The 15556-nt window shown below is 34.9% G+C and overlaps 1 protein-coding gene across 3 annotated transcripts in view; it reads left to right on the top strand.

Annotated features, from left to right (window-relative positions):
• The window catches only part of LOC149820846 (Pseudouridine synthase family protein), a 134030-nt gene that overhangs the window by 48882 nt on the left and 69592 nt on the right, over nt 1-15556 (top strand). For 2 of the 3 annotated variants that reach the window (XM_089982931.1, XM_089982932.1), the window contains exons 11-12: nt 6291-6360; nt 13745-13823. In XM_089982931.1, the coding sequence (XP_089839057.1) occupies nt 6291-6360; nt 13745-13823 (149 nt within the window). The remainder of the gene's footprint in view (nt 1-6290; nt 6361-13744; nt 13824-15556) is intronic. The other variant, XM_089982933.1, reaches the window with a different exon arrangement.

Raw genomic sequence — 15556 nt, forward strand, 5'->3', positions numbered from 1 at the left:
AGCTGTACCTATTATGATGTAAATTCTGCTTTTTACCAAAAGAAAATTCACATACAGAAATTTATATATATATATATATATATATTTTAAAAAGTGTGAAAAAAGAATAAAAAACACCCATGTAAAAAGGGATTCATGGATTCTTATCCATGTATTCTAGGATGAACATATAGATTCATCCCTTTGTCATGGATTTACACTAATTATTGCATGAGAATCGAATCGGCATTCGATTTCTCACTTAATTCAAAGAGAGAACCCGTACCTTTGAAAAAAAAATCAAAGAATAGAGAAAAACAATGGTGAAAAAGGGATTGGGCTGGAAAAGAAGACTCTTCTTCTTCCTTCTTCCACTCCTTCCCTTTCTCTCTCTTTCCCTCTTTCTTTCTCTTTTCCTTCTTTCCTTTTTTTTTCTCTCTCTTTTTTTTATAATGAATGGGAGAGGGGGTGACGTTCCCCCCTTCTCCGGCTGGAGAGAGTTTCCAAAACTTTGGAGTTTCCAAAAAAAAATATTTTTTAAAACTCTTGAAAGTTGACTTCTTTTTAAAACTTCTAATCCTTTTAAAACTCTCTCTTAGGTAAGAATAGGGACACTTTTAGAGAGTCCCACTCAGCCCAAAAAAAAATTTCGGAATTGATATTATTTAATTATTAATTATTAATTAATTAAAAATATCTAAAAACTTTCAAAAATAACCAAATTAACCCAAAAGGCTTCTCAACCTTATTAAACTCCAAATTAAAGTTTTATATTGAATTTAAAGCTGGAAAAACGTTGGGCTTGGATTTGGATCTGAATCCGGGTCCAAGATCCAAACCCATACCCAAAATGAAAATGGATCAAGATCAGGATCAAATCCAGATTTAAGTAGGACTTAAATAAGACCCAAATCCATACTAGTTCGGATCGTAGGGCTTGGATCCAATCCGATCCAACTCCGGATCCATTTCGACAAACTGCTCAATTTTCAGAAAAATACGATTTTCGGGTCAACCGAGACTTGAATTCAGGAAACTAAAATATTATTGTGCTCAGAATCTCGAGACGCATCCAACGATATATTACACGCATATAAATTTTTCAATTTTGCTAGAAAATAACCTGAATTTTGCTTGAATTTAAAGGTAGAAAATAAAACTTTTTATCTCGTTTCGATTGGCTCGCCTCGACCTTGTCGATGAGACCTGGGTCAAGCCCAGACTTAAAGACATTAGTCTAAAAATCGAGCCTCAAACAATTTTTCTTCCAGACAGCCAAATTTGTGAAAATCTCATAAAATGAATAGGTACCAAAATACACGATATTACAGTAGGTGTTATGTTCTTACTCATAAAAATGATAAACTATTCCCAAAAGCCATTGAGTGTGTTTTATTAGGATATAGAGAAAATAAAAAAAGATACTAATGTTTTAATCCAATAAATAACAAACTTTATGTTTCAAATGATGTTATTTTTCTTAAAAATGAAAATGGATTTGATAGCAAAGAATCTAGTGAAAAAATTGATTATTCATTTCTATTTGATTTATTACCAATAAATGATGAGTCGAACTCTATTGAAGTATTTGAATCTTTTGACAATGGCTTTAGTAGTGAGCATCCACTTGATAATAAGGATAGTGATCAACATGAGAATTTGAATGGACATGTATCAAATGATGCACATGTATATACTAGATGGGGTGAAGGTAATCATCCGTGTGCCCTTGACAAGTTCTCTCAAAACATATCTTTAGAAGAATCACAACTTAGAAAATCAAATCGTATCTCTAGTGCTCTAAGTAGATTTGTATCATATGACTCATTCTCTCCAAACTTTATAACATGTTTAATAACTCTTCACTCTTATTATGAACCATCTCATTATAATGATGCCAAACAAGACCCTAATTTGAGTGAAGCAATGAAATTTAAACTTAATGCTCTTAAGAAAGTCAACACATGGGAGATAGTTGATCCTCCCTTGAGAAAGAAACCTACAGGATGTAGATGAGTGTTTAAAGTTAAAACCAAAAGTGATAGATTATTAGAAAAATATAAAGCAAGGTTAGTTGCCAAAGGGTATGCTCAGGAGTATGAAATAAATTATGAGGAAACCTTTGGCTCAGTAGCACGAATGACAAATGTTTGAGCTCTCATTGCTATTGCGTCTATTAAAAAATAACCTATTTTTCAATTAGATGTTAAAAATGCTTTTTTGAATGAAGAATTTGGTGAGAAAGTCTACATGGAACCTCCTCCATGGGTGAATTTAAATGAAAAAGTTTTAAAACTTAAAAAAGCCTTGTATGGTCTTAAACAAGATCCTAAGTCTTAGTAAGACAAATTTAGTAATGTTTTGATTAATTTAGGATTTATCTCTCTTGGGTTTCTTGAGATATTTTTTAGGAATTTAAGTTGCCTACTCCCCTAGAGGATATATTCTCTCTCAAATGAAATTAGCTGCTAACATATGTGCTAAGTCAGGAGTTTCAGATGAAAAGAAGGTGGAGACCCTTGAAGTCATAAATACTAAATTAAGACTCGAAGATGATGTACTGCATGAAGATCCTACTCCATATCGTCAATTAATTGGATCTCTCACTTACCTCTTCATCACCCGACCTGATATTGCTCATGTTGTTCATGCGGCCAACCAATTTCAGCATGCCCTTACCACAATGCACATGGCAGTAGTAATAAGGATTGTGCGATACATTTAAAACACTATTTCAAAAGGGGTTTTCTTATCTTCTTCCTTATCTTTTGATTTAACTGCTTATACTTATGCTGACTGGGGAGGTAATCCAAATGATAGAATCTCAACTACTGGTTTTTGTATTTTTTAAGAGATTCATTGGTTTCTTGGAGATGTAAAAAATAACAAAAGGTATCTCTATCCTCAATTGAAGCCGAATATCGTGCAATGACTACAACGATAATAGAGATTGTGTGGCTTAAAAGTCTTCTCAGTGATATGGGTATGATGGTCTCAACACCATCGAAGATGTGTTGTTACAATAAAAAAGCAATTTATATTGCAAGCAATCACACTTTCCATGAGTGCACCATGCATATTGAGATGAATTTCCATTATGTTCATGATGAATATCTGAGAGGAACTATTATATTACCATATGTCACCTCAGAGTATCAGTTGGCCGACTTCTTCACCAAAGCTCTTCCAGCTCTTCGTTTTCTCTTTCTCCTTAGCAAACTTTCAGTTTTTTCTCTGTAAAGTTTGAGGAATGTTATATATATATTATTCTAATGTATTGCCCGATAGGGGCATTTTAGTCTTTTTGCATATATTAATAATTGTTTATTAGAAACAATTATTTTTATTTTATTTTCTTATTTATTCTTTTTTCTTTTATTTTATTTTTCTTTTCTTTTCTTTTGAGCTTTGGAGCCCCACTTCATGGAGTCGTTGGGGCCCCAAGAGTCATAAATATGACCGTTGGGAGCTCCCCAATGATTCTATGAGTGGGGAGCTCCCAAGGGTCCCTTAATCTCCCTTTTGTATATAAATAGGGGTGTCCACCCTTACATGTATTTATTCCTTTTCTCTCACTTTTCAATAATACTTAATTTTTGTTAGCCTTTTGGCTTTGTCTTTTGGTGGATTTGTGTGTGCACTTGAGTGCTTGTCTATTCTCTTTGCAATTTTCTATTATTGGACTTGTAAGTGTTCTACACTTTGTTATTTGTAATTCTGCTTACTTCATTTCAGACTACTCATTCAGGATACCCTGCATCGTAGGCAGAACTCATGCAACAAACGACATATGAAGTTAATAGACCATATTGAGGGTTCTGGTCCTCCAGAATGTGTAATGTGAAAATGATGGTAAATCTGAGATACTTCCAGGAATAAATGTAACCGATTTTTTGCCCAACTATTTTCTTCAATGGATGGTGGCTGCTCTATGACGTCTTATATTATATAGCATGTCCTAATAGGATAGTTTCATAAAGGGGTTAGATGAAATGAAAATTAGACACACCACCTCTTAAAGCAACACAACATAAACAACATATCACAGAGTAACAATACTACCATTAATGTGATGCCTTTGCTAAGAATGGTGAGTATACCCCTTGATTGATGCCAAAATTACCAAATTGCCCCTGAGTCTATATGATGTTACTTGTCAACACCTGTAACTGATTTTATCAGGTATGGGCCTCCAGCCCAACCAGCATCAGAGTACTCAATAACAGACTGAATTGGATAACCTCTAGGATCATTCTTAAGAAATATCAATCCATGAGCAATAGTACCTTTAACATACACCATAATTCTTTTTAGAGCTTCCATGTGCACAATAGTAGGATCATGCATAAATATACAAGCTTGGTTCACAACATATGATATATCTGGCTTTGTGATTGTTAAATATTGTAATTCCCTTACCATGCTTCTGTATTTCTTTGGGTCTTTTAATTCTCTTCATGATAATCTTCTATTCATGTTGCAAGGGTTTTCAATTGGTTTACATCCAGCCATGTTATACCTTTTCAAAATATCTAAAGCATACTTTTGTTGAGTTAGTTTTAACTCATTTTCTTTTCTATGTACTTCGGTGGCAAGAAGATACCTTAACTTACAGAGATCTTTCATAGATCCTGCAAGAACCTTTTTAAATCATTAATAAGATCCACTGAACTTCCTGTGATAATAATATCATCCAAATACAAAAGCACTTTCACAACACCCTCATATCCTTTTATAAATAGAACTCATTAAAAAGAGAAGGTATTTTCTTCTTAAATGACTTATTTTTCCTATCATAAATGACCCAAACAACAAATGGTCAATTGCAACCTATATGAAATCTCTTTATCTTAAAGCATTCTAAAAGCTTTGAAACCATGTTCTAGAAGCCTGCTTAATCCCATAAATAAATTAAGTTTACAAACATACCTCTTTGAATTAGCTTCATTGAAACCTTGTGATTATCCCATGTATACTTTTTTGAGGCACCATGAAGAAAAATAATTTTCACATTAAGTTGGAACAATACCAATTATGCCAAATGGCTACTTCAAATTCTATTAAAAATAGTTTAAAATTCAAATTCCTAATGAATAAAAATTCAACTCCAGGGTTTCAGTAAAAAAATTCAGAATTTTACAAATGAGTCGAAGAATTCACGGCTTTAAATCTTAGGTTTTTCTTTGGTTTGACATTTAAAAAAATTTCTATCTTGAGATATTATTACTTTGTTGCAAATATTCGGAAGAAAAAATTTCATGATTTAATTATTAAAAAGTTGTTTTCTTTTATGAGCACTCTTTATATCCCTTCGGTAGATAAGGACCTCTGTTGACTTTTTCATAAATTACTGTGATTAATGTAAAATGAAGGCCCATAATTATGTCCATAAATTACTATACAAGATTGCTAACGTGTTCACTAAGGCACAGTCAATTGCTCAATTTCACACTCTTGTCTCCAGACTCATGATGGTACCTATTACTCCATTTCGAGTTTGAGGGTGATTGTGACAGTATTGGTCAAACAATAGGTTGACGATGCTTAGGAGACATAGTTGGTATTTTTTTTCACTTATACCATATTGTAAATAATTTTTTTCAAGGGCACTATAGTCTTTTCTTTGTTATTTTTGTAAGATGACCAAATAGAGAGTGTTGACTTTTGCATTGTAATCTATCATTTTGAATAACATTTGCTTTGATCCAAACATCATAAAGCTCCTCACTTGGTGAACCTGAAGATTAATGACAAAGGAATATCACATCTAGGCCTATAAAATCAGTTGCAATTAGAACATGCATTTCGTGTGCACTTTTAAGACAACACTAAGCTTATTATGTTGATGACTATGTTGTATAGCTATATTTTAACATGCAGATAGTCCGATTCTTGGAGACAACTCTCTAGCTACCTGACTTGTTTCTTATGTAGCTGGATACTTCAACTTGTTGATCAGGGAATTTGGAGTTGTATTATGCTTATAACTAAGTCCTAGTGTACTTGTTTAGTTGCCTAAGTGTGCAGTTAGGTGGAACACTTAAAATATATATTTTTTACTTATAATGTTAAAAGAACTTTATAAGCATGATTTGGCAAATTTTTATGTTTTTCTAAATTAGTGTATTTAGTCAAGCTTAGGCGTGTGATGTACAACTTAACTTTCTGATGTCACATTAGGACATGTAAGCCTATGGGGTTCAGTGCTTTGGAAGATTGCTAAATTTACTATGACTAACATGCATGTTCCTCTCATTCCTTGTTGGTTTTTTATTTTTTAAGATATTATAACAGCTACGATTATTCAATAGGTGGAAATTAGCTCAGGGCGACCCCATCAAATCCGGATTCATCTTTCTGTCATTGGGCATCCACTTTTAGGTGAGTGTTACAATGATGTTACTTTAAGTATTTATGGATATCAAATATTCAGTAAATTGTAGTTGCTAAATTTGGTAGCTATAATTTATCGTCCCATTTTTCGTAATATACCGAGAATTGGAGGTTGTAGCATTACCTCTTAGGCATCTTGACTTGAGAATTTCTAGAACTGCACTTCTTTTTTGTTAGTTTATAAAGATTATGTTTTTTTTAAAATCTTTTGTAACATATCACCCTATTTTCCTCAGTTATAAGCTTTAATTTTACTCCAAATATAGCGCTTTATATAAAAGTCAAACATTGGCCTTTATCTGTCCAAGTGCTGTGAAAAGTACCCATAACAGGAAAATACTTTTAATAATTAAATTATAAAAGTTTTTCTCATAGTTTTGGCACAAAGTAATACTATGTGAAGACATTTTAAAAATATAAGACCAAAGAAATAGTTAAGATTTTAAGAGGGCACAATTTTTTTACCCAACCACAAAATTTTGAAATTTGTACTGGAACCTTAAAATTGACTTTTTATTCCTTGGGCTAGGGCTTACATGTAAATAAGAAAGAAGGACAGGGGAAAATTTGTAATTTCAACACAACCTCCCAACCGACCTAGCCCCTCTATAAATACTCCTAGGGGTGAAAAGAGGAGAGAGAGAGAGAGAGAGGAGCGGCTAAGTGTAATCAAATAGAAAAAGCACAAATAGATGCCTCTTATGGGCTTACAGTCAAATAAGAAGATGCACAACCAAGGACCGCTTATGGGTCAATACAAGAACACAAGCACAAGAGCCACTTAGGGGCTAGAACACAATGTAAAAAATATAAATCTTATAGATGATGGAGTGCTTGAGACAAGCATACACAACAAGGGGAATGAACCATTTTATATAGACATTAGAGGCTCCATAGAGCCGTTGGGATGCTCCCAATGGCTACAAATATAGCCGTTGGGAGCATCCCAATGGCTATATTGGTCAATGACCATTAAGCCCCTAATGTTAAACAAAAAGGCAAAATTAAAAAGGAAAAAAATACAAAAGGACAGAAGTGCCCCTAATGGGCACATCCTATTACATAAATGGAAATGATCAAAATAATCCTAATGGGTATAACCTATTACATTAATATAGAAACATATATATATATAACTATACATATACACTTATATATATACACTCTATATAGGTATATAACTATACATATACACTTATATATATATACAACCTAACACCCCTCAAACTTACGGTGATATCACCAAAAGTTTGTCAAGTAAGAAGTGAAAATGGGGAAAAGGATGCGCTTTCGTAAAGAAGTTCACCAACTGAAATTTCGATGCTATATAGATCTGTGAGATGGTCTTTAGATATTCTTCGTGAACATAGTGGCAATCCATCTCGATATGCTTGATGCGTTCATGAAATGTGTAATTGCCGGCTATGTAGATGGAACTTTTGTTACCATAGCACAACTTAGAGGGTTAGCAGTCTTCTAAACCGCACAATTTTTGATCTCATGGTAACCATGGCACGATACCCAGCTTTTGCTGCTTTTTACACTTCCAGGATACCAAGGAATTACCTATTAAAACACAAAAACTAGTAGTTGAGCATTTATCGTTGGGATCTCCTCTCGAGTCAAACTCAAAATATGCAATTAATTCAAGTGGAGAGGAAGATAATAAAAGTCCTTTAAAACAGAATTTTGCAAATATCGAATAATCCTCATAACATTAGTCATGTGCATGACATTAGGAGAGTGCTGGAACTGGCTTGTTGTATGCACTGCATGAGAGATGTCAAGTCAGTTTTGGGGCGTGACATTTTTTCTTCATGTATGCTTCTATGAGAGCTTTCACACTGACATAAATGAAACAATGGGTAACAATATTGATCTTGCAAGGTCTTTTCTTAAGGTATTTTTTTTAAAACTGAATTTTGTCAAGAACAGCTCAAGATCATTAAAAAGAAAACTAAAGTTTGGAAACTTTATTATAAATTAAAAAATTAACAAAATGACAGAGGCCTAAAAGTAAAGAAATAAATAATAGATTGCTGCTCATAATGTCTCTTTTAAATTGTTTGAACTTACTTGCTTGGCTTAATATCTTTGTTAAAGGTTGCATGTAGTGTAGTGTTGTGCATGTAGGTGTACCATGGCTGCGGCAATTGGTGCGTGCAGTAGAGTGAAAGCTATAAGGGTCAAATCTGTCCAGATTTCTATACTCTATTCACTGTTATATTTATTTATGTTGCAAAGGACATTTTAGTCAAGAGAATGTTATAGAAAGAAGAGTTGTCCCTTATGTATTCTATCTTTCAAGAAAAGAACTCCTCTCGTCTCGCTTCTTCTTCTATGGGTTCCTAAGCTTGTATCGAGTATCAGAGCCATATTTCCATTGGAGAAGCATTTGATCATTGTGGAGAAGAGACTGAGGTTTTATTCCTTCATTGGCTTAATGTGATTTGCGGATTTACTAGGGCTTGATTTTATAAGATTTTTATTCAAACATTATTGGATTTAATGGTGTTTTGGATTTTCTATATGTTTTTAGTATTTTCTAGGTTTGATGGAATTTTCTGGTCTAATTTCAGAAATCTTCAGAATTTAATCTGATTTTCAACCTTTGGTGAGTTGGTGCATCTGAACAGGTTGTTTTCGAGTTTAGAGTAGACCGAGATCAATTTCTTGGCCAGATTTGACATATTTTGGAAGTACCAATGAGATTCCTATTGAAATCAAGAAGAAGCATACCCCAAGAAGATGAGAGGAAAATGTTGGGGAACAACTCAAAGAAACTTCATTAGCTTGAAAAGAAAGAAACAATACAGCTTATAGGAGTTATCCCCCTTGGGTACGCTAAAAGAAAAAAAAAAGACTCTAGCCTTCTGAAAAAGTACAAAAGTGGCCTTTATAAATAATCCAATATATACTTGAGAAGGTAGCACCAAAAAAATAGAAATACATATGATATAATACACATATTACGCTATTCAACACTCCCCTTCAAACTTGAGATGATGCTAATGGAATCATCCTTAATTTGGAAAGAAATGACTGAAAGTGTAATGGAGCCAAACTTTTAGTAAAAACATCTATAATTTGTTCCTTTGAGCTTACATGCTCCAAAGTTGTGATCCAATCTTCATGAGCTCTCTTGGTAAAGTAACAATCAATCTCAATATGCTTTGTCGTTTCATTAAACTCTGATTCACAATGTGAATAGCACTCATATTGTTACAATACAAGGATCCCGAAACTGCAACTCTGAGCTCTTCAAAAAACCATCGTATCTATATAATCTCAACAATAACTTGTGCCATGCCTCTATATTCTGCCTTTGTTGTGGACAAAGCAACTCATTGTCGCTTTTGTTCTTCAAGGAGATCAAAGAGTTTCCAAGAAATACACAAAACCTGGTAGTTGAGAGATGATACGTAGTCAAACCTCCAAAATCTGAATCACAAAAAGCTCTAATGTCTGACAAAGAAGACGAAAAAAAGAACATTCCAAAGTGCATGGTGTCTCTCACATACCTAATGCTCCAGAGTACAACAACAAGATGAACTGAAGTAGGAGAGCTCAAAAACTGGCTGGCAACATGAACTACATAAGTAATATCAAGCCTAGTGATGGTTAGATATATCAAGCTACCCACTAGTTGCCTATATATCATTGGATCCTAAAGCTTTTCCCCATCTATGACTCTTAGCTTGACATTTGCCTCCATAGGAGTAGCAACTCTTTTTGAGTAAACTCCCAATCTATCTTTCACCACCAGATCATTTGCATGCAAATAGATGCCTCTCCTTGAGTATGCATCTTCTAGACCAAGGAAACACTTCAAAATTTTCAAGTCCTTCATTTCAAAGATGCCAACTTGTCCTTTCTTGGTGTCTTCTATTTTCTGTACATCATCTCCGGTGATAACCATAACATCAACATATAATAGCAATATGCATTTGGTACTGGAGATGACAAAAAAAACAGGGTCATGGAGATTCTGTTGAAACCCAAGAGATTTCATAGTGGTACTTGACTTTTTCTTGGTGTATGTTTGAGCCCATACAAGGCTCTCCTTAATCTGCACACTCTACCATGTGAATCTGAGTATCTTTGTGGCAGCTCCATATGTACGACCTCATCTAAATCACCATTCAAGAATGCATTTTTCACATCAAATTGCTAAAGATTCTATTGTCTTATTGCTTCAACAAACAAAGTCCTACTGGTCATCATGTGAGCAACTGAGGCAAATGTCTCAACAAAATCAATTCCAAAAATGCTGACTATACCGCATGGCAACAAGTCTGGCCTTATATCTCTCAATGGACCCATATGCCTTAATCTTGATCTTGTTGACCTACTTACGTCCAATCATATTTTTGCCATGTGGAGATTCTACAAGATCCTAAGCATGCATTCTTTCAAGAGCTTACAACTCCTCAACTGTTGTCTGCTACCACTCCTCTTTTTATACTGCTTTTGCATAAAAATTCGGCTCAATATAAGAGTAGGTTAGGGCCAAGTATGCATGATGCTGAGGAGAAAAAGAATCATAGGACACAAAACGAGTAAGAGAAATAAAGACTCTAGAACTGCGACGTACCTAGGGAGGAGATGTGGAAGGAGACTCTAAATTTGTATGGACTAGATCTGCTGGAAGGGGATCAGATTTGGCCTCTAAGTTTCCTACCTCCTCCATTTCTACCTGATCTAAAAATGGTATCTTCACCACACTTTCTTGCCTTCTAGAGTAAGATTGTCCAAGTCTACCATCTCCCTCTTGAGTTGTCTCTCCCTGAACCCTCACATTCTTCTAACTTCCCTTTCTATAGGTAAAGGTATCAAGAAAAAGAAATCAACTGAATCCTTCTCTTTGGCTTCAACCTTACTGAAATAAGGTGTATCCTCTTGAAACACTACGTGCCTTGAAATCCAAGTTCTCCTTTCAACTGGGTCATAACATTTGTATCTATTTTGACCATAAGAGAAACCCCAAAAACAACATTTTACAGTATGTGAAGAGAGCTTATCTCTATATCTACTAGGCAATAGTATAAAACAAGTGTACCCAAAGATCTTCATCATATTATAATTTGGAATAGTTTCATACAATTTTTGGATTAGAGATATACCTTTAAGAGTTCTTGATGGCATAAGATTGATTTGGTAAATCGCCATGCATACAAAACATCTGCCCAATATTTTCTAGGTATACTTACACCAAAAAGGTAATGCCCTAGTAGTCTCCAAGATGTAACTGTTTTTCCTCTCTATTAATCCATTCTGTTTATGGGTATACGAACATGTCTTTTGATGCTTAATTCCCTTTTCCTGCAAAAGACTCTCAAATATGCCACTAGTATATTATTCACCAGAGTCAGTAAAAAGTGTTTTAATCCTAATTAAAATCTGATTTTCAACCATAACACAAAATTTCCTAAAGATCTTAAAAAGTTCATTTGTATTTCTTACAAAATAAATTCATATAAATCTTGTACAATCATCTATGAAAATAACAAAGTATAATGAACCGCCCTTGGACAAAACAAGTGATAGACTCCTTTTGAAAAATTATTCAAAATATCTCTGGATTTTAAAAGGTTAAGAGTTTTTTGTTGCAAATGTTTTGTTGTTTTCATGGAAATGATAAACTTTCACCAAAATCCGTGGAGTGTGCCTTTATTGGATATGTTGAAAAACAAAAAGGATATAGATGTTATGATTTCAAACATAACAAGTTATATATTTTAAGAAATGTGATTTTCTTGGAAGATCAAAATTGATTTGACCAAAGAGAACTTAAGGAGGAAGTAGATTTTTTTTGAAGGACGGACGCTGGGGGGTTACCCTGAAATTCTATAAATAAAAAATAAATATTTACATACGATCACCCATTAAGGGTAGCCAATCAGGTAGCTTGTCTTTCTACAATAGTTCATTGCAAGTGCGTAACATAAAAATAACCCGTCCCATTGCCAACATTGGCTTTTTACAGAGAACCCTATCAATAACAAAATGTTGGACCAAAACATTTGCTGAAGGCAGACTTTGACATCCTTCTAACGCTGCCGATATGCATCTGCACCACCTCTTGGAGTTAGAGATAACATCCACCTTACAGCTCCTCTGATCCTCAGTGCGAACCCAAACACAAGCTTCTTCTAATAACTCTCCAGAACACGGTCTTTTGAACCCACCGATAATAATGAACTTGTCATTACAGCATGCTGCAAATGATACAAGATCATACCCTCTAAAGGTGGTGGAAGCAAAACAAAGAGAAATAAGAGAAGGATCTTCCACCCAATAGTTAACTGAGATGATCCCTGACATGTCAAACAGTTCAGTTTCTTTACTATTAACCCTTGGCCAGTCAAGAGCATGCATTAGGCCTGCACAATACTTCCATACCAGCTCACCAACGAATCCAATTCTTGAGATTTTCCCATCATAATAGGCTTTATTACGGAGCTTCCATAATTGCCAGCACACTACATGAAAGACGGTCCCTGCAGGAACTATGTAAAAAATGATAGGTTCCAACACCTTTCTGTATAAAAAATGACCCAAATGGAACCAAACTCCCAACCTCAAACTCCAATTACAATTTGGAATCCACTGATTTTCGAGTCAGCAGAACATGTTGGAAAACAATTTTAGGAAATATTGAGAAAATCATAACTCCCTCTAGACAACTCCAAATCAGATGAAACTTGCTTCTGTAGTCTTGTTCACCAACAGCAAATTTCAAAAAGCAAACTTACATGGTACTGTAAAAACACTGTAGCGATACTATAGCAACTTTCACCATCTTCCTTAATACAAGCCTCAAATCTGTCCTTTGCTAGCTTTGATACCATCTTCAATTAGCTGCAATGTGAAGGAAACACAAGCACACACATTAGAGTGGAGGGAAAAACTCCCAATTTTCTTATTGATTGAAGAAGAGATATACAAGAGTGTACCCTCTTGATTGGGCTTACATTACAAGAAAACAATACAAAGACCTAAATCCACTTAACAAGAAAGAAACAACAAAAAAGGAACTATATACAAAACAAGACATAAAAAATACAAAAATACTGACTATGCTCCTAAGACACAACCTACCCACTATTTTCACAGTGATTACAAAAATCTTTTCTAAGATATGCTTGTTTAAGTATTTACATGACAAACAGGGAAGTTGGAAAAGAATAGATGCAGAAGTATCAGTATCCATCATTTCCGTGATCTCACTTCAGGCATGCATTGACTAGTTGCTAAACGTCCATTCGCCAACTTAAATGACTTGTAACTGAGTCAATGTCCATTCTAAGTTCAGTAGGCAATTCTTCTGCATCATGATAACTTTGAGTGTCCCTTGAAAACTGGTTGACAGGTGACCCTCTTTATAGGATTGGTGGGATCCCTGAATGCTCATTGCATGAACATAGAGACGAGAGAGTTGAAGTAGATGGGTATGACTATCAGTCATGTATTTTGTTTATGTTAATTCTTTGTCATTAGCTTATTTAAGAAATGTTGTATAAAATTTTAGACAACTATTTTTTGCAATTTGCATAATGTCCATCTTTGTTTTTTCTCTTTCTTTTCCTTTCCCTTTTACCTATTCATAGTGAACATATGCAAGGTCCAACTTGTCCTTTAGCAAGGATTTTGAACAACCCAATCACAAAATTTAAATAGTGGGAGAATGCTTCAAATTAGTTTTTAGCAACTTATCCTAGGAACAAAAATTAAAATTCCTAGTGTAATTAATTTTTCAACTAGAAATCGAAGTCCTCAACATGATTAGCCTGCAAATATTGCTAAATTAATTGCAATTAGGGCAGGGAGCCGCTCGTGGCTCTACTTATGTTTGGCTCATAAAAAGCTTGTTCGAACTCGTGAAATAGGTTTGACAAATTAAAGCATGAACAACCAATCTTCGTCTCGGTCCATCATCTATAGGCTCATTCATTAATAATAAATATATTTTACATGTATTTCATATTATAGAATGAAGATGGTTGAAGTGTCTGGCCTGAAAGCCACAAGTCTAGAGTTCAAATCCTGTTGCTTAAGAGTTTGAAACAATCATTTATTTTATAAATGAGCAAGTTTGAGCTTTGGTTAGTAGGTTTAGGATTCAAATTTTATTATTTTCAACTTTCAAAAAATAAATGCTTTTGTAAACGAACTTGCTCGTGCTTTTCATGAGCTCAAGCTCAGAAGAGCTTGACACAAGAAACAAACCAAGCTTGACCCTCGTAAAACTAGTGGATTTTTTTTTAAAATCAATTGAGGAAAACACTCCCAAGGATCTGAGGCACATCACAGATTTTATATACCAAACCACAAACCATTCTATGCATTGAATCAACTTTGAAGTAATAAAATTAATTTCATTAACTCATCAAAAAGTAAAAAAAAGTCTAAGAACATTAAAATCGACTATATCAAATTCATGTCATCTTGTCCCGGGCCGAGCATTCGAAATGGGGCATGTGCAGTGTGGAGCTCTATTGAGTGAAAAATGCATTGAGTGTAGGAACATGCGGTATGCATTGGCTTGATCGGTTATGTGCAGTGATAGCATGACAGGCGATAGGATCGTCGTTAGTGCATCGTTGTGTGGCAGCACAAATGTGAAGCGTTGTTTGGTTAAGCAGTGCCAGCGGATCAGTGGATGTTGCCTTTGGAGATTTGGTTAATGACCTCTCGACTTGGAGGAGTTTCCCACGCATAGCGTTTGGACGCAAGTGGATGTTGCCTTTGGAGATTTGGTTAATGACCTCTTGACTTGGAGGAGTTTCCCATGCGTAGCGTTTTGATGCACGGGGGTGCGTGTGGGTTAAGGCTAATTCCCCCTGGAATCACCTTAGGTGACTCCAACAGAGTATGGTGACTCAAGGATAAGCGAGTCAATGCCTAGGCGCCGACAAATGAGTCTGAGTGGTGCTCTTCGCTATGGTCTTCAATCATCAACTGGTGTTCGGACTGGGGGCCGCAAGATCTTGTTCCTTTAGTGGGGAGGTTTTGTTGTACCGTGCACATGGAGTTGCAATACGCTCAATTACACGCAAGGCTAAGGCAAGTCTGTGCCCTTTTCGGAAGCGATAATTGATATGGAACGGTTATGCACGAAGTGACATGGACCACATAGAATACACATTTGGAGATGCATTTGATCAACTTTCACTAAGCAGCT

Source organism: Nuphar pumila, chromosome 12 (genome assembly GCF_984573655.1).
Source record: "Nuphar pumila chromosome 12, dmNupPumi1.hap1.1, whole genome shotgun sequence".
Taxonomy (NCBI): Eukaryota; Viridiplantae; Streptophyta; class Magnoliopsida; order Nymphaeales; family Nymphaeaceae; genus Nuphar; species Nuphar pumila.